The 25157-nt window shown below is 47.5% G+C and overlaps 1 protein-coding gene across 3 annotated transcripts in view; it reads left to right on the top strand.

The window, feature by feature from the left end:
- The window catches only part of ACACB (acetyl-CoA carboxylase beta), a 164481-nt gene that overhangs the window by 88462 nt on the left and 50862 nt on the right, over positions 1-25157 (top strand). For all 3 annotated transcript variants that reach the window (XM_017879718.1, XM_017879719.1, XM_017879720.1), the window contains 10 exons: positions 487-632; positions 2874-3024; positions 5029-5163; positions 9422-9568; positions 11854-12042; positions 14724-14824; positions 18338-18426; positions 18516-18640; positions 24197-24310; positions 24493-24606. In XM_017879718.1, the coding sequence (XP_017735207.1) occupies positions 487-632; positions 2874-3024; positions 5029-5163; positions 9422-9568; positions 11854-12042; positions 14724-14824; positions 18338-18426; positions 18516-18640; positions 24197-24310; positions 24493-24606 (1311 nt within the window). The remainder of the gene's footprint in view (positions 1-486; positions 633-2873; positions 3025-5028; positions 5164-9421; positions 9569-11853; positions 12043-14723; positions 14825-18337; positions 18427-18515; positions 18641-24196; positions 24311-24492; positions 24607-25157) is intronic.

Below are 25157 nucleotides of genomic sequence, written 5' to 3'. Positions count from 1 at the left end.
TAAGGGCACTAATTTCTTTTACGAGGGCCCCACCTTCATGATCTAATCACCTCCCAAAGGCTCCACCTCCTAAAGCCATCACATTAGGGGTTGGGATTTCAACTTATGAATTTTGTGGGCACACAAACATTTAGTTCATTGCACCTGGCTGCTTGTGGAGTCTCCAGGGCTGCCTCACCCAGAGTGAGAGCTGGAGACAGGAATCAGAAGGGAGACTCTAGGCCCAGAGGGCATGCAGTCGGCAACATGGCTTGACAGCGACTATATTACCCACGGGCAGGTGTGGCTCACTACTCCAGGCCTCCCCCAGCCCCATCAGCAGCTGCTCCCTTGGCAGGGATTGTGAGGGCTGGATCCAAGAGACAGGGGTGTTCATCTTGGCCCTCTGTGGTGGACAACCAGCTCTTGTTTGTTGTTAGCGGGGCCAAACAGTGCTCTGGGAGCACATCCTGAACCCAGGCGGTGACAAGGGGCCTGTCCCCACAGGTGGCCCGGCAGTCTCTGACCATGTTCGTTCTCATCATGAATGGCTGCCACATCGAGATTGACGCCCACCGGCTGAACGATGGGGGGCTCCTGCTCTCCTACAATGGGAACAGCTACACCACCTACATGAAGGAAGAGGTTGACAGGTGCGTGGGGGTGCGAGTCCCACTGTGGGCTGGGCGTGCACAGCTCTCTGTCCCAGGCGTGGAAAACACAGCGCTGGCCTATGTGCAGATCCAAGGGTGTTAGAGAAGGTGCCTCTCCGGTAAATTCTGGGGGCGTGCAGAGAAGTTAATCTCTTGGTTGGAATTCTGTGCAACTGGCAGATATTTAGGGGAGGATCCTAGGGGGCCCTTTTCTAGTAACCTGGTTGGTGGGGATTCAGAGCTGAACGGGGCATGACTTCCAGCTCTGTGGCCTGTGAGGTATGTGACGAGGTGCCTGCTGCCTGTGCATCTGAGCTCCGGCATCCACCCAGTTAGCATGGCAGTGCCCTACTAAGCTCCTCCGTACCAGGCGCTGTGCTGGGTGTTGGGATAGCATTCTGGGCCCGACTCGCAGTTTCCAGTCCATTGGGGAAGATGACACACTGAACAGATAGTGGCAGGAAAGGGTGTTGTGTACCTGACGGGTAACACACAAGATGTCCTGGAAGCTGTTAGCACAGGGGCTTGTGAGATAGTGAGATAGGCCCCAAAGATGCTCCGCCTCCAGTGTGTCTGATCACACCGAGGTCACGCAATGAAACAGACCCTGGCCAAGGTGACAAAAGGAGAGGGGATGTCTGAAAAACTCCAGTTAGAGAGTGGAGACTCTTCTTAATCCTCAATATTGGGAAGAAGGCAGACTAGGTTTATGCCAGAGTAATGTTTTATTATCTCCTTTTTTTTTTTTTTGAGAGAGGGTCTCGCTCTGTCACCCAGGCAGAGACCACTGGAGTACAGTGGTGCGATCATGACTCACTGCAGCCTCGACTTCCCTGGGCTCCAAGGTGATTCCCTCACCTCAGTCCCCCAAGTTGCTGGGACTACAGGGACATGTCACCACGCCCAGCTAATTTTTGTATTTTTTGTAGAGACGGGGTTTTGCCATGTTGCCCAGGCTGGTCTTGAACTTCTGGACTCAAGCAGTCAGCCAGTTTTGGCCTCCCAAAGTGCTGGGATTGCAGGCGTGAGCCACCGCACCCTGCCTGTTATCTCTTTTTTAACCCATGTTCTATCTGCCAAGAATATTCAGGATTATTATAGGTTCCACTCTCCCCAGTTCAAAGGTTAAGACTTTGAGTCAGTAAATATTTGTTGAATCATATCCACTGATTGATTTTTCTGTGTCAGGCCCTGTTAGAAGTATGTCAGTAAAAGGAACCAGCTTTCAGCCAAAAAAGCGTCACATCCTTTTTATTATTTTATTTTATTTTAAAGACTGGTTCTCGGCCGGGCGCGGTGGCTCACGCCTGTCATCCCAGCACTTTGGGAGGTTGAGGCGGGTGGATCACGAGGTCAAGAGATCGAGACCATCCTGGCTAACATGGTGAAAGCCCATCTCTGCTAAAAAAATACGAAAAAAATTAGCCAGGTGTAGTGGCAGGTGCCTTAGTCCCACCTACTTGGGAGGCTGAGGCAGGAGAATGGTGTGAACCCAGGAGGCGGAGCTTGCAGTGAGCCGAGATCACGCCACTGCACTCCAGCCTGGGCGACAGAGTGAGACTGTGTCTCAAAAAAATAAAAAATAAAAAATAAAATAAATAAAGACTGGTTCTCACTCTATTGCCCAGCCTGGGCAAGAGTGAGACCCTGATCGCTTGAGTCCAGAAGTTTGAGACTAGCCTGGGCAACTTGGCAAAACCCCATCTCTATAAAATACTATAATTAGCCAAGTGTGGTGGCGCAAATCAGGGGGCTGTGATGGGAGGATCACCTGACCCCAGGGAGGTCAAGACTTCAGTGAACCATGATTGTGTCACTGCACTCCAGCCTGGGTGACAGAGTAATTATAGCTCACAATAGCCTCGAACTCCTAGGCTTAAAGGATTCTCCTGCCTCAGCCTCCTGAGTAGCTGGGACTTCTGGCATGTGCTACCATGCCCGGCTAACTTTTTTTTTTTTTAATTTTTTGTAGAGACGGGGTCTCACTGTGTTGCCCAGGCTTGTCTTAAACTCCTGGTCTCAAGCGATCCTCCCACCTCAGCCTTAGAAAGAAAGCATCACAGCCTTTTGTTCACCCACCTCACTCTCAGTGTCTCTGAGATAACTATTAAATGCCACCCTTTGGGAATGTAGAGGGTACACTCCCCCTTTAGGAAGGGGAAATAGTATTGATAGCCGGACTAGGGCTTGCTGGGTTGATGGTCCTCATCAGTCTCCCTACCCACTCTTCCTCTCTCCCAGTTACCGAATTACCATCGGCAATAAGACGTGTGTGTTTGAGAAGGAGAATGATCCTACGGTCCTGAGATCCCCCTCGGCTGGGAAGCTGACACAGTACACAGTGGAGGACGGGGGCCACGTTGAGGCTGGGAGCAGCTACGCTGAGATGGAGGTGACTGCAGAGCCGGCCGTGGAGAATCCTGAACCCTCAAACCCCCACTCCTCTGGCTTTGTCCCATATCTGAACAAACAGGCCTACCTCTCCCCTTGGCCACTGTCTGCAAATTCCTAAGGGAGTCATTCTGTGCGTTTCAGCCAAATCCCCTGAAATATTCAAAGAAAAAAACTTCAAAAAATGCACACCTCCCCAGGAATGAATAAGAAGGTTAATGACACAGAAACTGGATACAGAGAATATGGGAACTGTCTGTACTATTTACAAAACTGTTCTGTAAACTGTTCTGTAAATCAGTTTCCTTGATTTATTTTTGAGACAGTCTCAGTCTGCCAGCTAGGCTGGAGTGTGGTGGCGTGATCTCGGCTCACTGCAAACTCCGCCTCCCAGGCTCGAGTGATCCCTCCACCTCAGCCTCCCAAGTAGTTGGGATTGCAGGCACGCACCACCCCGCCTGACTTAATTTTTTGTATTTTTGGTAGAGACAGGGTTTCGTCATGTTGCCCAAGCTGGTCTCAAACATCTGAGCTCAGATGATCCACCTGCTTTGGCCTCCGAAAGTGCTCAGATTGCAGGCATGAGCCACTCATTGCACCCAGCCAAGAATTGATTGATAATAACAATTATTATCAATCAATGATTAAATATTAAATATTGACCCCAGCAATGATCGAAAGGTGTTAAGCCAATACTTGCAAAGCTGTAACCATGTGGCAGGTGCTGTTCTAAGCATTTTACTGATATTTATTTATTTATTTATTTATTTATTTATTTATTTTTTGAGACGGAGTCTGGCTCTGTTGCCCAGGCTGGAGTGCAGTGGCCGGATCTCAGCTCGCTGCAAGCTCCGCCTCCTGGGTTTACGCCATTCTCCTGCCTCAGCCTCCCGAGTAGCTGGGATTACAGGTGTCCGCCAACTCGCCCGGCTAGTTTTTTGTATTTTTTAGTAGAGAGGGGGTTTCACCGTGTTAGCCAGGATGGTCTCGATCTCCTGACCTCGTGATCCGCCCGTCTCGGCCTCCCAAAGTGCTGGGATTACAGGGTTGAGCCACCGCGCCCGGCTGATCTTTATTTTTTAACCTTCCCAGCAACTGTATGAGATGGGCACAAATGTGGTCCCCATTTTATAAAAAAAGCTGGGCCCAGGCAGGCTAAGAAACTCGCTGGAGGTCACACAAAGCCAGGATTCAAACCTGGAAAATAACAACAATAATAGCAATGAAAATACAGCGATAATAGTAGCTACTGTGTATTGACCTGCTGCATGGCAGGATCTGCATCTCATTTAATCCTCATAAGAGCCCTAAGAGGTGAAACTATCATTATTCCTCATTTTATACTTGGGTAAACTGAGGCTCAAGGAGGGAAGCCACTTCTGAAGATCACAGAGGTATTGGGGGGATCGGGTCCTGGGATTCTAGTCCAGGCCTGGCTGACTTGGGTGCCCAAGCTGTGAACTGCCAAGCAAGAGACACAGCATAGTCCTGGCTCTGCAGCTGACACCATGGTGACAAAGCTCATGCCATCCACGTATCCGGACACTCAGAGAGGCACATTAAAAGGGCTGATGAGCACATTCTTCATTTCACAGAGTGTTCCCTGAGGGTTGTCTGAGTGCCTTTAATAAAACAAACTGTTCACAAAATGTTTGACTTATGCAGTACATTTTAGGAACGTGTATATGAACCACTCTTATGTAACATGATTTAACAGTATTTCTAAGAGAGAGAAGACCCCCCTTTGGAAATAAACATCAGTTTCTGTATCTGTAAATGGGCATCACAAACACCTCCTTGGCTGGCTTTGCAGAGTGAATGGCACTTGCCTGGCGCATAGCAGGCTTCCAGTAAAGGTCACTTTTCCTTGTCCCTTCTGCCTGAACACTGCCCAGGGAGTCATTCCATTTAAATGACGAGTCCCTGCTCTGGCATCACTAGTTCTGGGTGGCTCTGGGTGTCAATCCTGATGGGCTCTGTACTATTCCTTCTTTTTACGAAATAGGTGATGAAGATGATCATGACCCTGAACGTGCAGGAAAGTGGCCGGGTGAAGTACATCAAGCGTCCAGGGGCCGTCCTGGAAGCAGGCTGCGTGGTGGCCAGGCTGGAGCTTGATGACCCTTCTAAGGTCCACCCGGTATGTGGTTCCACGGCCCAAGTGCCCTGGCTGGTGCAGGTGCACTTGCAGCCTCCGCTGGTTCAGTGAGACAGATAGACTCAAGGCTGATAGCTCTTCTCCTGCCTCCGCCTGCAGACGGAGCTCATCTCAGCAGCCACCGTGATGGTGCAGAAACACAAGAAAGCTGCACCCTGCTTTGCTCAGATCCCTCTCTGGGGCTCTCCATCCTGCTTAGAGTAAAACCCAATTTCTGCCAGTGACCTACAAGACCCCAAATGAGCTGTTCCCTGCTTTCTTCTCTGCCTTCCTCCTCTGTCCCTCTCCCCATCACTTACTTGAATACACTGGATCCCTCCCTCCTGGGGGCTGTCCTCTCTGCCATGAAGGACCTACCCGAGACTTTGCAGGGATCACTCTCAACTCCTAGGAGCTTTGATTCCAATGTCTTCCCCTCAATGAGGGCATTCTTGACCACTGACCACCTTTTCTTTTTAATAGACTTAATTTTTAGTATAGTTTTAGATGTACAGAACAGTTATGTAAATAGTATAGCGTTCCCATATTGTCTGTAGCCAGTTTCCCTGTCATTCATTTAATTATTATTCAATCAGTTGTTGGTCTTCTTCTTCTTCCTCTTCCTCTTCCTCTTCCTCTTCCTCTTCTTCTTCTTCTTCTTCTTCTTCTTCTTCTTTTTTGAGACAGAGTCTTGCTCTGTTGCCCAGGCTGGTGTTCAGTGGCATGATCTTGGCTCACTGCAACCTCTGCCTCCCTGGTCCAAGTGATTCTCCTGCCTCAGCCTCCCGAGTAGCTGGGGATTATAGGCGTGTACCACCACACTGGCTAATTTTTTTATTTTTAGTAGAGACAGGATTTCACCATGTGGCCAGGCTGGTCTTAAACTCCTGACCTCAGGTGATCCACCCTCCTCAGCCTCCCAAAGTGCTGGGATTACAGGTGTGAACCACTGCACCTGGCCTCAATTAATTACTATTGTTATCAATTTACTATTATTAATTTAACTATTATTGCACGAGCATGGTCCATTTGGCATATTTAATGAACCAATATCGATATATTAGGTATTATTGTTTAAGAATAATAATTAACTTTTAAATTTAACTATTATTGCAATAGTATGGTCCATTTGTCACATTTAATGAACCAATATTGGTACATTATTGTTCACTCAGATTTCCTTAGTTCATTTTTTTAAAATTATGGTTAAATACACATAACATGAAATTTACTGTCTTAGCCATTTTTAAATGTTCTCTTCAGCAGTATTAAATACATTCACATGGTTGCACAACCATCACCATCATCCATCTCCAGCACTTGCAAAACTAAAACTTGACACTCATTAAATAGTAACTCCCGAGTCGCTCCTCCCTCCAGCCCCTGGCAACCATTATTCTGCTTTCTCTCTATCAATTCAACTCCTCTAGGTGCCTCATATAGGTGGAATCTATATAGTATCTGACCTTTTATGACTACATTTAGTATAATGTTTCCAAGTTTCATCCATCTTATAGCATGTGGCAAAATGTCCCTGTTTTTTTAAGGCTGCATAATATTCCCTTGTAGGGGTATATCACATTTTGTTTATTGACTCATCCACTGATAGACACTAGGATTGTTTCTACCTTTTGGCTACTGTGAATAAGGCAGCCATGAACATGAGTGTACAATTTTCTTAGTTTTTACCTAATGTTCAGGATCCTATCCAGGTTAGCGCATTGCATATGGTTGTCATGTCTCTTTCAACCGCCCTTTAAAAAATTGTGCTCACCTCTACCCATGTGCAAACACACACCACACCTCACAGAGACGACCTCACTGATTGTCTTCTTGGTTTATTATTTGGCCTCCAGGAGACTGGAAACACCATGAGAATAGGGCTTTTTGGCTTTCTTGCTCACTGCTGGGTCCCCAGTGCCAAAAACAGGAGCTGGTACGTCAGAGGTGCTCTGTAAATATTGGTTGTTGGATGAACGTATAGCAGTGCAGGTGCCGGGGCCATCACCCTGTCCTCAGGACCACTAGGGGGTGCACCAGAGTGTCTGTCATGTGACCCTGAGCTCAGGCTCTTGGGGGGACCTCCAATTTAGATTCCTGTTAATTTTTTAGCGTTTGTCAAGCCCTGTCATTACCTATGAGTCCCTGAGGTCAAGGACTACTTTTGATGTTCCCTGTTGTGATCCTGGGGCTTAGCACAGTGCTCGGGGCATAATGGGTGCTCAGAAATAATAAGTCTTGATGAATGAATGAATGTTTACACCCTCCTAAGCAAGACTCTAAAATCATTAGTACATCTGTCCAGCAAAAAAAGCATTTACAAATATCACATTGTCTCTTTTCTCCAGAGTATTTTATTGATTGTATTTGTTTTCTTTTTTTAAAAAATTATAATTATGGGTACATAATAGGTGTATATATTTATGGGGCACATGTGACCTTTTGATATAGGCATACAGTCTAATAATAGGTGTATATGTTTATGGGCTACATGTGACCTTTGATATAGGCATATACTGTCTAATAATCAAATTAGGGTGATTGGGGTATCTATCACCTCAAGCATTTATCATTTCTTTGTGCTAGGAACATTCTAATTCTACTCTTTTGGTTATTTTAAAATATACATTCAATTTTAATTGACTATAGAGTCACCCTGTTGTGCTATCAATACTAGATCTTTTTTTTTTTTTTGAGATGCAGTTTCACTCTGTCGCCCAGGTTGGAGTGCAGTGGCGTGATCTTGGCTCACTGCAACCTCTATCTCCAGGGTTCAAGCAATTCTCGTGCCTCAGCCTCCCGAGTAGCTGGGACTTCAGGCACCTGCAACCACACCCGGCTAATTTTTGTATTTTTAGTAGAGACGGGGTTTCACCATTTTGGCCAGGCTAATCTCGAACTCCTGACCTCAGGTGATCCGCCCGCCTCGCCCTCCTGAAGTGCTGGAATTACAGGTGTGAGCCACCATGCCCAGCCTCAATACTAGATCTTATTCATTCTATTGAACTGTATTTTTGTACCCATTAACCACCCCCACTCCCACCAGCCCCATTACCCTTCCCAGACCGTGGCAGCCATCATTCTACATTCTGTTTCCATGAGTTCATTTGTTTTAATTTTCTGCTCCCACATATGAGTGAGAACATGCTAAATTTGTCTTTCTGTGCCCAGCTTATTTCACATAACGTAATATCCTCCAGTTCCATCCATGTTGCTGCAAATGACTGTTGTTACAATCCTTTTCATTAGTCTCTCTCTTTTTTTTTTTTTTTTTTTTGAGACAGAGTCTCACTCTGTCACCCAGGCTGGAGTGCAGTGGCATGATCTCGGCTCACTGCAACCTCCACTTCCTGGGTTCAAGCAATTCTCCTGCCTCAGACTCCCAGGTAGCAAGTAGCTGGGACTACAGGTTTGTGCCACCATGCCTGACTAATTTTTGTATTTTTAGTAGTGGTGGAGTTTCACTAGGTTGGCCAGGCTGATCTTGAACTCCTGGCCTCAAGCAGTCCGCCCACCTTGGCCTCCCAAAGTGCTGGGATTACAAGGGTGAGCCACTGCACCTGGCATCATCAGTCTCTTTAGGGAGTTCCCAAAGCTAGGAATAGACTGAGCCTTTTTGGATCAGTGGGCGGGTCCAGGTACCTGCACTGTGATTCCTTTCAGCACACATTTCCTGTGCTGGGTTAATAAGGCAGGGCCTGGCCACCCATTCCCTGAGCCTCACATAAATGCTTGTGAGACGGACTGGGAGATCAAGTAATTTTACTTGGTGAGTGTAGTTAGAACACTGCCCTTGGCCCTGGGCTGTGGGGGCCCAGATGGAGAAGCCATGATCAGACTGTGGAGGAAAACAGAATTTCACTCCATTTCCCAGGCTGGAGTGCAATGGCACAATCTTGGCTCACTGCAACCTCCGCCTCCCAGGTTCAATTGATTCTCCTGCCTCAGCCTCTGGAGTAGCTCAGATTATAGGCACGCACCGCCTTGACTGGCTGAATTTTTTGTGTATTTTTAGTAGAGATGGGGTTTCGCCATGTTGGCCAGGCTGGTCTTGAGCTCAAAAGGAATGGTTTGGAAAACCCACATTGGGGTGTGAGTTTGGCCATTTTAACTTTCCAGTACATTGTCTTCGATTTTTTCCTCAGGCCTCATCCTCACTTGATATGGAAGCCAGCAGATCTGCCCCGCCTCCCGTTCTGCTCGGTCCCATTTGGGACTCCCAGAGTTTTCCTGACCTGTCATTCTTGTGGTGTCTCATCAGGCTGAACCATTCACAGGAGAACTCCCTGCCCAGCAGACACTGCCCATCCTTGGAGAGAAACTGCACCAGGTCTTCCACAGCGTCCTGGAAAACCTCACCAACGTCATGAGTGGCTTTTGTCTGCCGGAGCCCATTTTTAGCATAAAGGTAAAGTCACCTATGAGCGCAGGCGTGTAGATCCGTGTGGAGAGTCAGGTCTACCCCATGACAGCAGAGGTCATTAGTAAGAAATGAGAAAATGGTCGGTCCTCTGTTGTTTTTATTTTATTTATTTTATTTTTTGAGACAAGGTCTCACTCTGTCGCCCAGGCTCACTGCAGCCTTAACCTCCTGGGCTCAAGAGATCCTCCCACCTCAGCCTCCTGAGTAGCTGGGACTATAGGTGCACCCCACCACGCCCGGCTAATTTTTGGTATTTTTGTAGAGATGGAGTTTTGCCGTATTCCCCAAGCTGGTCTCAGACTGCCGGGCTCAAGTGATCCACCTGCCTGGGCCTCCCAAAGAGCTGGGATTGCAGGCCTGAGCCACCGCACCCAGCCCGTCTGTTGTGTTTATGAAGGACCTGTCCTCAGGGAATTCCTCAATTCGATTGTAAACATTGGCCTGACGTTTTCTCTTTGATCGTAAACTGGGCTTGTAGCAGTTCAGCTCAAGACTGAGAATACTCCAGTAGGACGTTAAGGAAGGAGTCAGTGGGGGTCACCCCCCTTAAGGAGATGACAGACAAGGCACTTTGTTTGAGACACACCTCTGTTCGCCGTTTACCCTTGCTGGGTCTCATCTGTTCACTCAGTAGAGAGACAAGAAGTTCTCTGATTTGCAGACCTCCTTGAAAGACCCGTGATGCTCATAACAGTGACTAGTGATGATGAAAATCGTGGCAATGATGATAATAATTGCCAATGCTTAGCAAGTATGTACCATGTGTCACCCTTTTTTTTTTTTTTTTTGAGATGGAGCCTTGCTGTGTCACCCACACTAGAGTGTGGTAGCACAATCTCGTCTCACTGCAACCTCTGCCTCCCAGGTTAAAGTGATTCTCCTGCCTCAGCCTCTTGAGTAGCTGGGATTACAGGCATGTGCCACCTATACCCAGCTAATTATTGTATTTTTTTTTTTTGGTAGAGATGGGTTTTTACCATGTTGACCAGGCTGGTCTCGAACTCCTGACCTCAGGTGATTCACCGACCTCAGCCTCCCAAAGTGCTGGAATTACAGGCATGAGCCACCATGCTCACTGTGTCACCTTCTAACTACTTAAAAGTTAAATTATTTCATCCTCCCAGCAACCGATAAGGTAGAAACTCTTACTTCCTTTTACAGTTGAGGCAACTGAAGCACACAGGAACTAAGAGACTTGCCGTGCTTCATACACGAGGAGGCAAAGATGACATCTGAACCATGGCCATCAGGATTCTGACTCTGTGCTCCTCACCCCATGTTATGCTGCCTGATGATTATTGACATCATTGCAACTTTTTTTTTTTTTTTTTTTTTTTTTTGAGATAGGGTCTTGCTGTGTCTCCCAAGCTGGAGTGAAACAGTGCTCACTACAACCCCGACCCCCTGGGCTCAAGCAGTTGTCCCACTTCAGCCTCCCAAGTAGCTGGGGTTACAGGCACCTGCCACCATGCCCAGCTAATTTTTTGTAGAGATGGGGTCTCACCATGTTGCCCAGGCTGGTCTCGAACTCCTGGGCTCAAGTGATCGTCCTGCCTTGGCCTCCCAAAGTGTTGGGATTGCAGACATGAGCTACTGCACTCCACAATAATTGCAACTTTTATTAGTTGGGGTGCTTCGCAGTTTATGTATCAGTTCACTTTGAAACCTCACAACCACACTGGGGCGTTGGCCCCATTGTCATCGTCATCCAAAGACCATCAGCATTGGCTACTGAGACACCCCGGAAAGAGCATAGGGGAGCAGTTCAGTCTCAGGAGCTGAACAGCCTGGGTTTGCCTCCTAGTTTTGCTTCTTACTAGCTAAGTGACTTTGGTTAACTTAACTAATCTCTCTGTGTTTCAGTTGCCTCAACTGCAAAATGGACAAAATCATTAGACCTCCTTTGTAGGGTTGTTTTTAGGGATCAAATGAGAACATGTAAAGAAAGGCCCTAGAACACTGTCTGCTACTAAGCTAGTATACGATAAACATCAACTCATCACGTGACCTTATGTTTGATCCCTCCACCATGCTGGCTTTCTGATGCACAGAGAGGGGGAGTCAGGCTCTTCCTATGTGGGAAAACTGAGTATTCCATGTGGTCAGGGGCTGTTCCACTCTGGACTGCCCCAGAGGCTGCTGGGTCTGGATCTTCAGCCACTTGAGTGCATGGGGTCAGGATGGGTTGAGCTGTGTTGGGTGCCCTGTTGTGGGGGGTGGTGCCCATGCCCATGCAGGGCTGGGGGCTGATGTTGTGGTCCCCGCTTCAGCTGAAGGAGTGGGTGCAGAAACTCATGATGACCCTCCGGCACCCTTCACTGCCGCTGCTGGAGCTGCAGGAGATCATGACCAGCGTGGCAGGCCGCATCCCGGCCCCCGTGGAGAAGTCAGTCCGCAGGGTGATGGCCCAGTATGCCAGCAACATCACCTCGGTGCTGTGCCAGTTCCCCAGCCAGCAGGTACGTGCTCCCCCACCCAGTCCCACCCCACCAGGATGGTCACACTGGGCCGGCTCCCAGTCTGGCTCCATATCTGGCCTCTGATCAAGTTGAACTCCTTGAGACCCACTTATAGCCTAACATATCAGGCCGAGGGTTTCCTTTCAAGCCTCATCTGCAGAATCCCATCATTTACTCAAAGCAACAGTTGTTTGAATGAACATCAACATTCCTTAGGTCTTATTGCGTAAAACTCAAGTTTCCGATGGAGTTGATGCAGATGGAGTGAGCATTTCCCAAAAAAATAAACTGGCTGACATCATTAGAGGACAACGGCAAGTTTTTTTATTTTTGTTTTTTCACTGGTTTGCAGCTTTGATTTTCCGTCCCTGGATTTTGTAGGTGATCATCTGGGAGCTCCGTGTGTATGTGTGTGTGTGTACATATATATATATATATACACACACACACACATATGTATATATATTGTATTTTAAGAATTGTACTGAGGTCAGGTGCAGTGGCTCATGCCTATAATCCCAGCACTTTGGGAGGCCGAGGTAGGTGGATCATTTGAGGTCAGGAGTTCGAGACCAGCCTGGCCAACATGGTGAAACCCCATCTCTACTAAAAATACAAAAATTAGCCAGGCGTGGTAGCACGCACCTGCAGTCCCAACTACTCAGGAGGCTGAGGCAGGAGAATTGCTTGAATCCAGGAGGCAGAGGTTGCAGTGAGCCGAGATTGCACCATTGTGCTCCAAAAAAAAGAATATACTAAGATGTCTCATCATAATCATAGTTGCATTTGTGAACACGTTAAAAAAAAAGAATGGAAGCCATTCCAGGGTAGTATGAAATATCTCTATTATTTATACACTGGCCTCGCGTTGCTCGTTTTGTTGTGGTTGTTGGTTTTGTGGGGCATTTGAAAGGCAGTTGCACTGGGAAGAGCCCCTCTGCCTATTTGCCTTCCTGCCCTCTGGTGAGAGGGTTCCTCACCATCGTCATCCACCCACCCACACATTGGTGATTTGGGAAACCAGAGAACAGTGTCGTTCAGGCCATTCTCAGAGGTTAGCAGTTCTAAGGGCTGGAATATTGTCCAGCCAAAGAAAGAAAGAATACTGATTCATGCTTCCACGTGGATGAACCTGTTGTGCTAAGGGAAATAAAACAAGCCAGGCACAAAAGACCACATATTATGTGATATTATGTGATTCCTTTTTTTTTGAGACCTCCGAGTAGTTGGGATTACAGGCGTACACCACCATTCCCAGCTAATTTTTTGTTTTTTTTAGTGGAGGTGTGGTTTCACCATGTTGCCCAGGCTGGTCTTGAACTCCTGACCTCAGGTGATCTTTCTGCCTCGGCCTCCCAAAGTGCTGGGATTACAGGCATGAGCCATGGTGCCCAGCCCTGTGTGATTCCATTTTTTATGAAATGTCCAGAATAGGCACATTCATGAAGAAGGAAGTAGATTAGTGACCGCCAGGGGCTGCAGTGCAGGGAAAATAGAGAGCGAGCACTAATGACTACGAGGTTTCTTTTTAGAGTGACGAACATGCTTTAACATTAGATGGTGGTGGTAGTTGCACGACTTTATGAATACACTACCAACCACTGAATGTACACTTTAAAGGGAGATGGTGGAATATGATGGTATGTAAGGTATATCTGAACTAAAAAATAACAAAAACCAAACTCTAGAGGATCCTAACTGAAAAAGTACACACTTGGAACTTTCAGGAATTTGTCATTGATGCAGGGTTTTTTTTCTTTAAAAATATTTTTGATGCCAAAGGCAATATACCAATAACATTACGTCTAATGATAAAGACAGGACCCTTCCCCACCGGCACCCTGGTTTTTGCTAGAGTGGGACATTCCCATCTCCTCGTTCCCCATCCTGTTCATGTGTGCGGACCGGTAGAAGGCGAGTGTGTGCACTCCTCCATGTGATTGCTGGCATTTTGAGCGCTTGAATTCCTCACCGTTGAAGGGATGAACAGGGGTGCTGCAGGGTAGCTGGAAGGCTTTGGGCCTGGAATTTTCAATCTTCAAATGAGCCTTGGATGGGACCTCCCTGGGAGGCTGTGGTGGGTCCTGTAGGTCAGCAGTTCCCAACCTTTTTAGCACCAGGGACCAGTTTTGTGGAAGACAGTTTTTCCACAGACCGGGGAGGGGGATGGTTTCAGGATGATTGAAGTGCATTACATTTATGGTGCACTTTATTTCTATTATGATTACATTGTAATATATAATGAAATAATTATACAACTCACCATAATGTAGAATCTGTGAGAGCCCCAGGCTTGTTTTCCTGCACCTAGACGGTCCCATCTGGGGGTAATGGGAGACCGCAACAGATCATCAGGCCTTAGATTCTCATAAGGAGTGTGCAACGTAGATCCCTTGCATGCGTGGTTCACAGCAGGGTTTGCGCTCCTATGAGAATCTAATGTTCCCACTGATCTGACAGGAGGTGGAGCTCAGATGGTAATATGAGCAATGGGGAGGGGCTGTAAATACAGACGAAGCTTCGCTCCTTCTTCCACTGCTTACCTCCCGCTGTTCAGCCATTTCCTAACAGGCCACAGACCAGTGCTGGTTTGGGTACTGGTTTGGGGACCCCTGCTTTAGGGGACTGCTGTGTGACATCTGAATCATCAGCAGTCAGATCTGTCTTGTTTTCCCATCCAGATAGCCACCATCCTGGACTGCCACGCAGCCACTCTGCAGCGGAAGGCTGACCGAGAGGTCTTCTTCATCAACACCCAGAGCATCGTGCAGTTGGTCCAGAGGTAAATCCTACGTCTCCCCATGGGATGTGGTTGTCACCTGATCGTCGCATGCATTGCACCAGGGTGGTGCTCTGGGGCTGTCTTCAGGGCAGGCTTGAACTGAGAGAAAGTACATTATGGTCCTGTGGTGCCATTACTAACAGCAGAACCCTGGGTAAGGCACTTTACTTCTGTGAATCTGTTTGCCAGCTGGCAAAATGGAAATTAAAACACTTTTCAAGACAAATTGTTTGGATTATAAAGGAATGAATTTTTTTTTTTGAGACAGAGACTCCTTCCCACAGAGGAGTGCAGTGGTATGATCTCAGTTCGCTGCAACCTCTGCCTCCCAGGTTCAAGCGATTCTCCTGCTTCGGCCTCCCGAGTAGCTGGAATTACGGGCATGTGCCGCCATGCCCGGCTAATTTTGTACTTTTGTAGAGATGGGGTTTCACCATGTTGGCCACGCTGGTCTCGAACTCCTGACCTCAAGTGATCCACTCGCCTCGACCTCCCAAAGTGCTGGGATTACAGGTGTGAGCCACCATGTCTGGCCTATAAATGTCTTCAGTTTTGTGAAGTGCTGACAAATAGTAAATACTTGATAGTTACATTAGATTGAGACAATGTGGTGAAATAGCTTTATGTATGATAAAAGACTGCACAAATTGTTATCATTGTGGCTTTTGGGACAATTGCAAAGGAAAGTGGATGAATAATTTGTATTTCATCTCAAGTAGTTTTTTATTGTACAGGGGTTTTCTGCTGCAGGACTATTCTGATGACAAAAGGATTTTTTTTTTTTTTTTTTTAAACCATGTCTCACTCTGTTGCCCAGGCTGGAGTGTAGTGGCGCGATCTTGGCTCACTGCAAGCTCTGCCTCCCGGGTTCATGCCATTCTTCTGCTGCCTCAGCCTCCTGAGTAGCTGGAACTACAGGCACCTGCCACCATGCCCGGCTAATTTCTTTTTTGTGTTTTTAGCAGAGACCGTGTTTCACCGTGTTAGCCAGAATGGTCTCAGTCTCCTGACCTCGTGATCTGTCTGCCTCAGCCTCCCAAAGTGCTGGGATTACGGCGTGAGCCACCACGCCTGGCCGACAAAAGGATTTTCTGCCACTTTTCACGAAAAATCCACCTAGCAAGAAAGCTTTCCTTATGAAGACAATCAGGGCCAGGTGCTGCGGCTCATGCCTGTAATCCCAGCATTTGGGGAGGCCAAGGCAAGAGGACCACTTGAGGCCAGGAGTTGGAGACCAGCCTGGGTGATGTAGCGAGACCCTGTCTCTACAAAAAAAAGAGAAAGAAAAAGAGTCAGGCATGGTGGTGTGTACCTATAGGCCTAGCTACTCAGGAGGCTGAGGTGAGAGGACTGCTTGATCCCAGGAGTTTGAGGTTATCGTGAGCTGTGATCATGCCATTGCGCTCCAGCCTGGGGGACAGAGCAAGACCTTGTCTTTTACGAAAAAGAAAAAAAAGAATTAAAGCATTATTGGATTTAAACCAATAAATTCCAGGCATGTTTCCCATGTGCCAGAAACTCCCAGGTACAAAGAATGTAAGATTGTAGAAAACCAGCCTTCTTTTCAAGGAGCTCCCCAGCTGTTAGGGAGAGATTTTAGTGTGGGTTCTCCACAAACTGCAAGTTTCACAGCCAAGGGCTAGGAAGGGAGTCCTCTTAAAACACATCGACTGCTAACCTTAAGCCCATCCTTTAAGCTTCAGAGAAACATCTAGGAAAAATGAATCATTAATAAATTAACTGAATTTTCTAGCAAATTTTCTGTGCTGAACAAAATTATTAAAACTCTGTCCTGTGTTGTATAAGCATGTGTTTTAAAATCACATTTGGATCAGAGAGTCTTTTAGCATCTTGATCTGTTTTGTTGTTATTTGGTGATGGTACAGTTAAGCTAGTTTCTACTTCCCCACAACTCAGTGTCACATCTCCTGAGAAACTTGACCCCTGCGTTCAGATTTTTGGAGGAACATCCAGGTTAAAACTTTGTTTTAAAAGAGAAGTGGCTAGGTGCGATGGCTCACACCTATAATCCCAGCACTTTGGGAGGCCAAGGCAGGTGGATTGCTTGAGCTCAGAAGTTCGAGACCAGCCTGGGCAATATGGCGAAACTCTGTCTACAAAATATACAACAATTAGCCGGGCATGGTGGTGGGCACCTGTGGTCCCAGCTACTCCAGAGGCTGAGGTGGGAGGATTACTTGAGCCCGGGAGGCAGAGATGACAGTGAGCTGTGATTGCACCACTGCACTCCAGCCTGGGTGACAGAGCAAGAACCTGTCTCAAAACAAGAAAAAAAAAAAAAAAGAGAGAAGCAAAATTTACATGGAGATCTTTTGGTAAATGTTTTCCAGTTTGTCTTTTAAAACGGTCTCTATACATTGGGTAAGTGATTGAAAAATTTTGTTTTAATGGTTAAAGCTTGCTAAACTTGGCTACCCCTGTTCAGTATCCGAAATCTATTAATGTGTGTGTTTGTTTGTTTTATCTCTGTGGCCAGAAAGGCGCCCTCCCAAGTATCAGGCTTGGGATCTACTCCAGTTTTGCCTCCAGTCTGATGTGGGACCTTGGGCAGGGCAGTGTTCTTTCTGGCCTGCAGATGAACCAACTCCATATCCTTTGAAGGCCTCAGGATTAGAGGCTGCCTCTAGATACTTTAAAAAAAATTATTTTAAAATTAACTAGTTAATTAATTTTTTTAATTTATTTTGAGACAAGCTGTCGCCCAGGCTGGACAGTGCAGTGGTGCGATCATAGCTCACAACAGCCTTGACCTCCTGGCCTCAAGTGATCCTCTTGCCTCAGCCTCCTGTGTAGCTGGGACCACAGTCATGCGCTACCACTCCCGGCTGATGTTTTTGATTTTTTTGTAAAGACAAGGTCTCACCTTGTTGCCTAGGCTGCTCTTGAACTTCTGGGCTCAAATGATCCTCCTGCCTCGGCCTCCCAAAGTGCTGGGATTATGAGCGTGAGCCACCATGCCTGGCCTTAATGTTTTGTTTTGTTTTGTAGAAATTGGGTCTTGGCAATATTGCCCAGGCTTGAACTCCTGGGCTCCAGTGATCCTTCCATCTCCGTGTCCTTTCTAAAATCCTTTCTCTCTCTCTTTTCTTTTCTTTTCTTTTTTTTTTTTTTGAGACAGAGTCTTGCTCTGTCACACAGGTTGGAGTGCAGTGGTGCCATCTGAGCTCACTGCAACCTCCTCCTTCCAGATTCAAGTGATTCTCCTGCTTCAGCCTCCCGAGTAGCTGGAACTACAGGTGCATGCCTCCACGCCCAGCTAGTTTTTGTATTTTTAGTAGAGACGGGGTTTCACCATGTTGGCCAGGATGGTCTCGATCTCCTGACCTCGTGATCTGCCTGCCTCCGGCCTCCCAAAGTGCTGGGATCACAGGTGTGAGCCACCGTGCCTGGCCAATCCTTTCTCTTTTTAAAAATCATAAAAAGAAAATATTAAATATTCAGGTACTCAAGGAAGGGGTGTGAGCATTAAGAGCAGCCTTCCCTTCTCCCCAGATACCGCAGCGGGATCCGCGGCTATATGAAAACAGTGGTGTTGGATCTCCTGAGAAGATATTTGCATGTCGAGCACCATTTTCAGCAAGGCAAGAGATGCTGATGCCAACACCAGTGGGATGGTGGGGGGCTGAGGAGCCTGAACTTTACCTCTGCATGGTGTTTTGTCTCCCCCTAGCCCACTACGACAAGTGTGTGATAAACCTCAGGGAGCAGTTCAAGCCAGACATGTCCCAGGTGCTGGACTGCATCTTCTCCCACGCACAGGTGGCCAAGAAGAACCAGCTGGTGATCATGCTGATCGTAAGCAGGAAGAGGGCCTATTACCCAACCCGGGGTGGGTCAGGAGTCCGCAAACGTTTTCTAACAAGGAGCAGAAAGTGGCCGGTTGCGGTGGCTCATGCCTGTAATCCCAGCACTTTGGGAGGCTGAGGCGGGCAGATCACTTGAGATCAGGAGTTCGAGACCAGCCTGGCCAATGTAGTGAAACCTCGTCTCTACTAAAAATACAAAAATTAGCTGGGCATGGTGGCACGTACCTGTAATCCCAGCTACTTGGGAGGCTGAGGCAGAAGAATCGCTTGAACCCAGGAGGCGGAGGTTGCAGTGAGCCAAGATCGTGGCACTGCACTCCAGCCTGGGCGACAGGGCAAGATTCTGTCTCAAAAAATAAACAAAAGGAAAGAAAAGGAAAGAAAAGAAAAAGTAAGCCAGAAAGTAAATATTTTAGACTTTGCAGGTTGGCGTGGTTTCTGTCTTGACCACTCAACCCTGCCTTTGTACAATGTAAGCGAATGGGCATGACTGTGTTCCCATAAAACTTCTTTGGGAGCCTGAGGCGGGAGGATCACTTGAACCTAGGAGTTCAAGTCCAGCCTAGGCAACATTCTAAGACTCCATTTCTTAGAAAAAAAACTAAAGTTGGGCACTGTGGCTCACTTCTGTAATCCCAGCACTTTGGGAGGCTGAGACAGGAGGATCACTTGAGGCCAGGAGTTTGAGACCAGCCTGGGCAACACAGGGAGACCCCATCTCCACAAAAAGTACAAAAATTAGCCAGGTGTGATGGTTTGCACCTGTCGTCCCAGCTACTCAGGGGCCTGAGGCAGGAGGATCACTTGAGCCTGGGATGTTAAGCCTGCAGTAAGCTGTGATCACAGCACTGCACTCCAGCCTGGGTGGCAGAATGAGATCCTGTCTCAAAACAACAACAACAACAACAACAACAACACAACTTTGTATACAAAAACAGGCAACGGGTGGGGTTTGTTGGCCCCTGGGGAGATCATGACTAATGCAAAGCACCTACTTTGTGCCAGGTACTCTTGAAGTGCTTTCCAAATACACAGTTGCTCATTTAATTCTCACAGCAGTCCTAGAAAGTGGGTGCTGCTGTCACAGCTCTTTGGCAGAGCACAGAGAAATTAAGCCACTTGCCCAAGGGCATCCAGCTCCTAAATGTAGAGCCAGGATTTGAACCAATAGTCTGACTCCAGAGTCCTGTGTGTGAAGAAGAAGAGGTATGGAGTCTCTGTTCTTGTTTCTCTTTTCACTTGATAATAGCAGTCTTTTGTTTTTTGTCTATTTTTTCTTTTGAAACAGGGTCTCGCTCTGTTGCCCAGGCTAGAGTGCAGTGGCACCATCATGGCTCACTGTAGCCTCTATCCCCTGGCCTTAAGCCATCCTCCCACCTCAGCCTCCCAGGTAGCTGGGATTGCAGACTCACTCTACCACACCCAGCTAGTTTGTTTGTTTGTTTATTTGTTTGTTTTGTAGAGATGAGGTCTCACCATGTTGCCCAGGCTGATCTTGAACTCCTGGGCTCAAGCAATCTTCCTGCTTTGGCCTCCCAAAGTGCTGGGATAACAGGCATGAGCCATTGCGCCTGGCCAATAACAGCAGTCTTTTATGACTAAAAATATTATTCTTTGATATGTCCCTGGCAACTGACTTGGAAAATGTAGGATCAGCAAAGTAAGAGAGACTTGGACTTGGCTTATGGTAGAAAGGGGTTTGGCAATTTTTTTTTTTTTTTGAGACGGAGTCTTGCTCTGTCGCCCAGGCTGGAGTGCAATGGCATAATCTTGGCTCACTGCAACCTCCGCCTCCCGGGTTCTATCTGTCTGTCTTCTATCTATCTTTGTTTGTTTGTTTGTTTTTTGAGACAGAGTCTCACTCTGTCGCCCAAGCTGGAGTGCAGTGGTGCGATCTCTGATCACTGCACCCTCCGCCTCCAGGGTTCAAGTGATTCTCCTGTCTCAGCCTCTGGAATAGCTGGGATTACAGGCATGTGCCACCATGCCCAGCAGATTTTTGTATTTGTAGTAGAGACATGGTTTTGCCATGTTACCCAGGCTGGTCTCGAATTCCTGACCTCAGGGGATCCACAAGCCTTGGCCTCCCAAAGTGCTGGGATTACAGGCATGAGCCACCACAATGGGCCTGGCAAATTTTGTGTGTGTGTGTGAAGGGCCCCGGATAGTAAAGATTTTAGGCTTGAGGACGTCCATCCCCCATCCCTTGTAGCCACTACTCAGCTCTGTGAGCTCTGCCACTGTAGCCTGAAAACAACTAGAGACAATAGATACATGAATGAGGGTGGCTATGTTCCAATAAAACTTTATTTACAAAAACAGTCAGTGGGCAGAGTTTGGCCATGATCTTAGAGGACAGTTAGTACCCTATCCCCTATCCAAATTGCGTTAATAAATATTGGAGTTCTTGGTAAAGAACCATTTAAAAATCTCACGCAGCAGCTTTCAATCCTGGTTGTACATTAGAATCACCTAGGGGGTGGGGAGACTTCTAAAAAATACAATTGCCCATGCCCCACCCTTGGTCAATTTAATCAGAGTTTCTAGGGGTGGGGCCCAGGCATTAATGCTTTTTGAAAGCTTCCCTGTGGGAAACTTAAATGTGCACTGTATATTAGATAATATTATTGGTTTAATGTTCAGTTTCTGTGGTGTTTTAATGGTTCTGTAGGTAGGTGGGAGGGAGATACGTGCTAAAATAGTATAAAGGATTGTGGTGTCTGCAACTGACTTTCAGAAAAAGAGTGTGTGTGTGTATGCGCATGCACGTTCTTATTAGAGAAAAATCAAATATGATAATATGGTAAAAGTTTAACAATTAGTGAATCTAGGTGATTACTATGGGGTTTTCAACATACTCATCTTCAATTCTTCTGCAGTTTTGAAGTTTGTAAAAATTGATTGGGAGGGAGGACTCCCCAAGTGATTGCAACGCGCAGCCAGGACTGGGAACTTATACCCAAGGAGATATCCACTCTTTGTGGGGAGTTCTATTGCTAAAATAACATAATGCTTTGCAAAATACATTATTTGGATGGAGTTTCCTGGAGTTGGAGTGTTTGTCAAGCACAATATGCCTGTAATCTATTACAGCCAGCTTGCCATTCACAGGCTGGGGCTTGGGTCTGTGGGTTATTATGCTGGTCGTTCCTCTGTGCACATATTGACTCTCTTCTGGGCATGAAGTCCTGAAAGGTCACGTACACCAGAGGACAGCCAAGGGAAGATGGGTGGAGCAGCCCCCAGCTCTTGGGAATTGGGACATTGGCCTGGACCTCCTTGATGATAGAGGCTACAAATGTTGAACCAATTACAGTCTGGAGATAAATGTGAGATTCATTATTCTTCTGACTTTCTTGGTCCCATTTGTTAGAAAATAGTGAGTTCTCTGCGCCTGATGGCATTTGGTACCTGAGAGGTTTTGAACAAAGACTTGCGAATTGAATGATTACTTTGAAATGAATTTTTTTGAGGCTTTTAAAGGGACCTAGTTTCTGACACCAATTCACTGATCATGGGACTTCGTTAGTGACACAAAGCAACAAAACATGATTCTGTGGACTAAAATATACAAGATGAGACTGCTTCGCTAAGTTAACAAGAAAAAAATGGTTTTTGTTTGTTTTTTGTTTTATTTTTTTTGAGACGGAGTCTTGCTCTGTCACCCAGGTTGGAGTGCAGTGGCGCAATCTCAGCTCACTGCAACCTCTGCTTCCTGGGTTCAAGTGATTCTCCTGCCTCAGCCTCCGGAGTAGCTGGGACTACAGGCATGCACCACCACAACTGACTAATTTTTTGTAGTATTAGTAGGAAACAGGGTTTCGCCATGTTGGTCAGGCTGGTCTGGAACTCCTGGCCTCAGGTAATTTGCCCACCTTGGCCTCCTAAAGTGCAGGGATTATAGGCATGAGCCACCGTGCCCTGCCTAGAAAAATATTATTATTATTATTATTATTATTTGTATGTAGAAGGCAATGGTCAGATTTTTTAACATTCACACTTAGATGTGTGTGTGTGAATTTAAAAAATGTTCACACAAACAACTCTTGAGTTTTTCACCTCTTGGAAAACCACCAGTCTAGCTGCTGGCCAGCACCTGTGCTGTCCTGCCCTGGGAGCCACAAGCCTAGGGGATTGGTGGAGAGTTATACCACCACCATTTGGTAATAGAAAGCAAATCAGAGAAGGGAGAGGAGATTTAGAATACTTTCCTACCACATTTCTTCAGCATTGACATTCCTGTGTGTTTGTGTGTGAAATATCAGTATGTTAAAATTGTTTCTGATGATAAAATCAGTATTGGTTCATTAGAATAGGAAAATGCAGAAACACATGTAGAAAAAAATGTCCCATAGCTGTACCGTCTGGTGACCTCTGGAAGACCAGGCTTAGTGGATGCCTGGGGTAGGGAATGGGGGCATATTGCTCAGGAGCTCTAGTATTTAGCATTCATTGCTCTGTCTTCAGTGGGTGGTTAGGGAGCGCCTGCGCTGAGCCATTCCCAGGCCCTGCATGCACTTAGGGCACAAGAGGAGATGCGAACACCGGCTGCACCCAGCCCTGGTCTCCAGCAGAAAGGTTCTTCTTTCAGAAGCAGAGAGGAGGGATGCAACACAGACACACTGTTCCTCCCTCCTGTAAGATTCAACCCCACGTCCCTCTCCTCTGAAACTGTGAACCCATTAAGTCAGGCAGCAATGTGTAGGGGAAACAGCGGGAGGCTTTGGGGGCAGAATAGTCCTGTGTTCGAATCTCGCTCTGTCTTGCACACGTTTGGTGGCTTTGGGGTGAGGCATATTGCCTCTTTGAGCCTCAGTGTTCCTATCTGTAAAATGGGAATCAAAATAAGTAACTCCTCATGGGGGTGGGAGAATTTGGGGAGTTGTATATAAAGGGTCTAGCTGTTTACTAGCCACCTGGCACACAGTATGCACCTGATAATCACTGACTTTTTTTTTTGGAGACAGAGTCTGGCTGGAGTGCAGTGGTGCAATCTCAGCTTACTGCAGCCTCCACCTCCCAAGGGATGCCGAGTAGATGGGACTACAGGCACGTGCCACCATGCCTGGCTAATTTTTATATATATATATTTTTATAGAGATGAGGTTTTGCCCTGTTGCCCAAGCTGGTCTCAAACTCCTGAGCTCAAGTGATCCTCCTGCCTCAGCCACCCAAAGTGCTGGGATTACAGGTGTGAGTCATCACACCTGGCCTTATCACTGGCTATTAATAGTAATGTAGGCAGGGGTTTAGTTGTATTTGTTTGTTCTTACCAGGCATTTAGGGCATGTTTTGGGGTGGATGAATGGGTGGCCGAGTGAGTGAGTGAGTGAGTGAGTGAGTGAGTGAGTGAGTGAGTGAATGAATGAATGAATGAATGACAGGAGAAAGTGGTGAGAGTTTGGATATCAGGCTGTGCCGGGCCTGTTTGGAGAACGGAGCAGCTGCCTGGCTTTTGGGGCGGGCGCTTCCCCAACCGAGATGAGTGCTGCATGTTTCCCTGGGCTGGAGAAAAGCCATTTGGCTTCTTTTTTTGTCCCTTAAGGATGAGCTGTGTGGCCCAGACCCTTCCCTATCAGACGAGCTGACCTCCATCCTTAATGAGCTCACTCAGCTGAGCAAAAGCGAGCACTGCAAAGTGGCCCTCAGAGCCCGGCAGGTAGGGTTTTGGGGTGCGGTCCCCATGATGTGCGCTTCCCCCCACCCTCCTGTGCGGCCCCTACCATGCTCAGCCCTCACCATGCACGGTCCCACCATGCTGCCGGCCCGTGTCCAAGTCTCTGCCTTCTGCCCTGGGAGGTTGGCTTACACCAGCACCCCACCCCGTCCCTCCCCCTGCAGATCCTGATTGCCTCCCACCTCCCCTCCTATGAGCTGCGGCACAACCAGGTGGAGTCCATTTTCCTGTCTGCCATTGACATGTACGGCCATCAGTTCTGCCCCGAGAACCTCAAGGTGAGCCCGTCTCCTTCCTTTCACCTTCTACAGAGCACACACTGTGGCCCAGGTGGGGGCCTCTGGGGAAACGGCTCCTCTTGCCCCTTCAGGTGCTCAGTGGGGTGCAGGGCATAGTCACAGATGCAGGCAGTTTAGCCCAATGTGGCCAGGGCTGCCCGAGGGAGCACCTGGGGAGATTCTAGGAGAGGTGGGCATGGAGCCCAGTCCTGCCGGAAGGACAGTGTGACAGCAGCAGGGGCTCACCTGGTGCAGTTTACAAACCTCAGCTGTAATGGAGCATATGTGGAAGCTGTGAGCCTTCCCATGGCTGAGTCATGGCCTCATCTTCCCTCTTCCTGGACTCTGGCTCATTTACATGCTCTCAGGTACCCCCTCAGTGCCTGCTGGGAGACCTGTCCCAGGTGCCATCATCCCAGAGTTCTTCAGCTCTCACGTGATTTAATCTCCCGTGATTAAATAGGGGAGGAGCCCAGTGCACTGCAGGGCACTGATTGCTTTTAGTGGTCGAAGCATGACTTCTCCCTGCTCCCACCACCCCCACTCATCGG

This window comes from Rhinopithecus bieti, unplaced genomic scaffold (assembly GCF_001698545.2).
Source record: "Rhinopithecus bieti isolate Rb0 unplaced genomic scaffold, ASM169854v2 scaffold_11933, whole genome shotgun sequence".
Lineage (NCBI taxonomy): Eukaryota > Metazoa > Chordata > Mammalia > Primates > Cercopithecidae > Rhinopithecus > Rhinopithecus bieti.
Note: the sequence above shows the minus strand (reverse complement) of the source record. Positions and strands in the feature narration are given on the sequence as shown.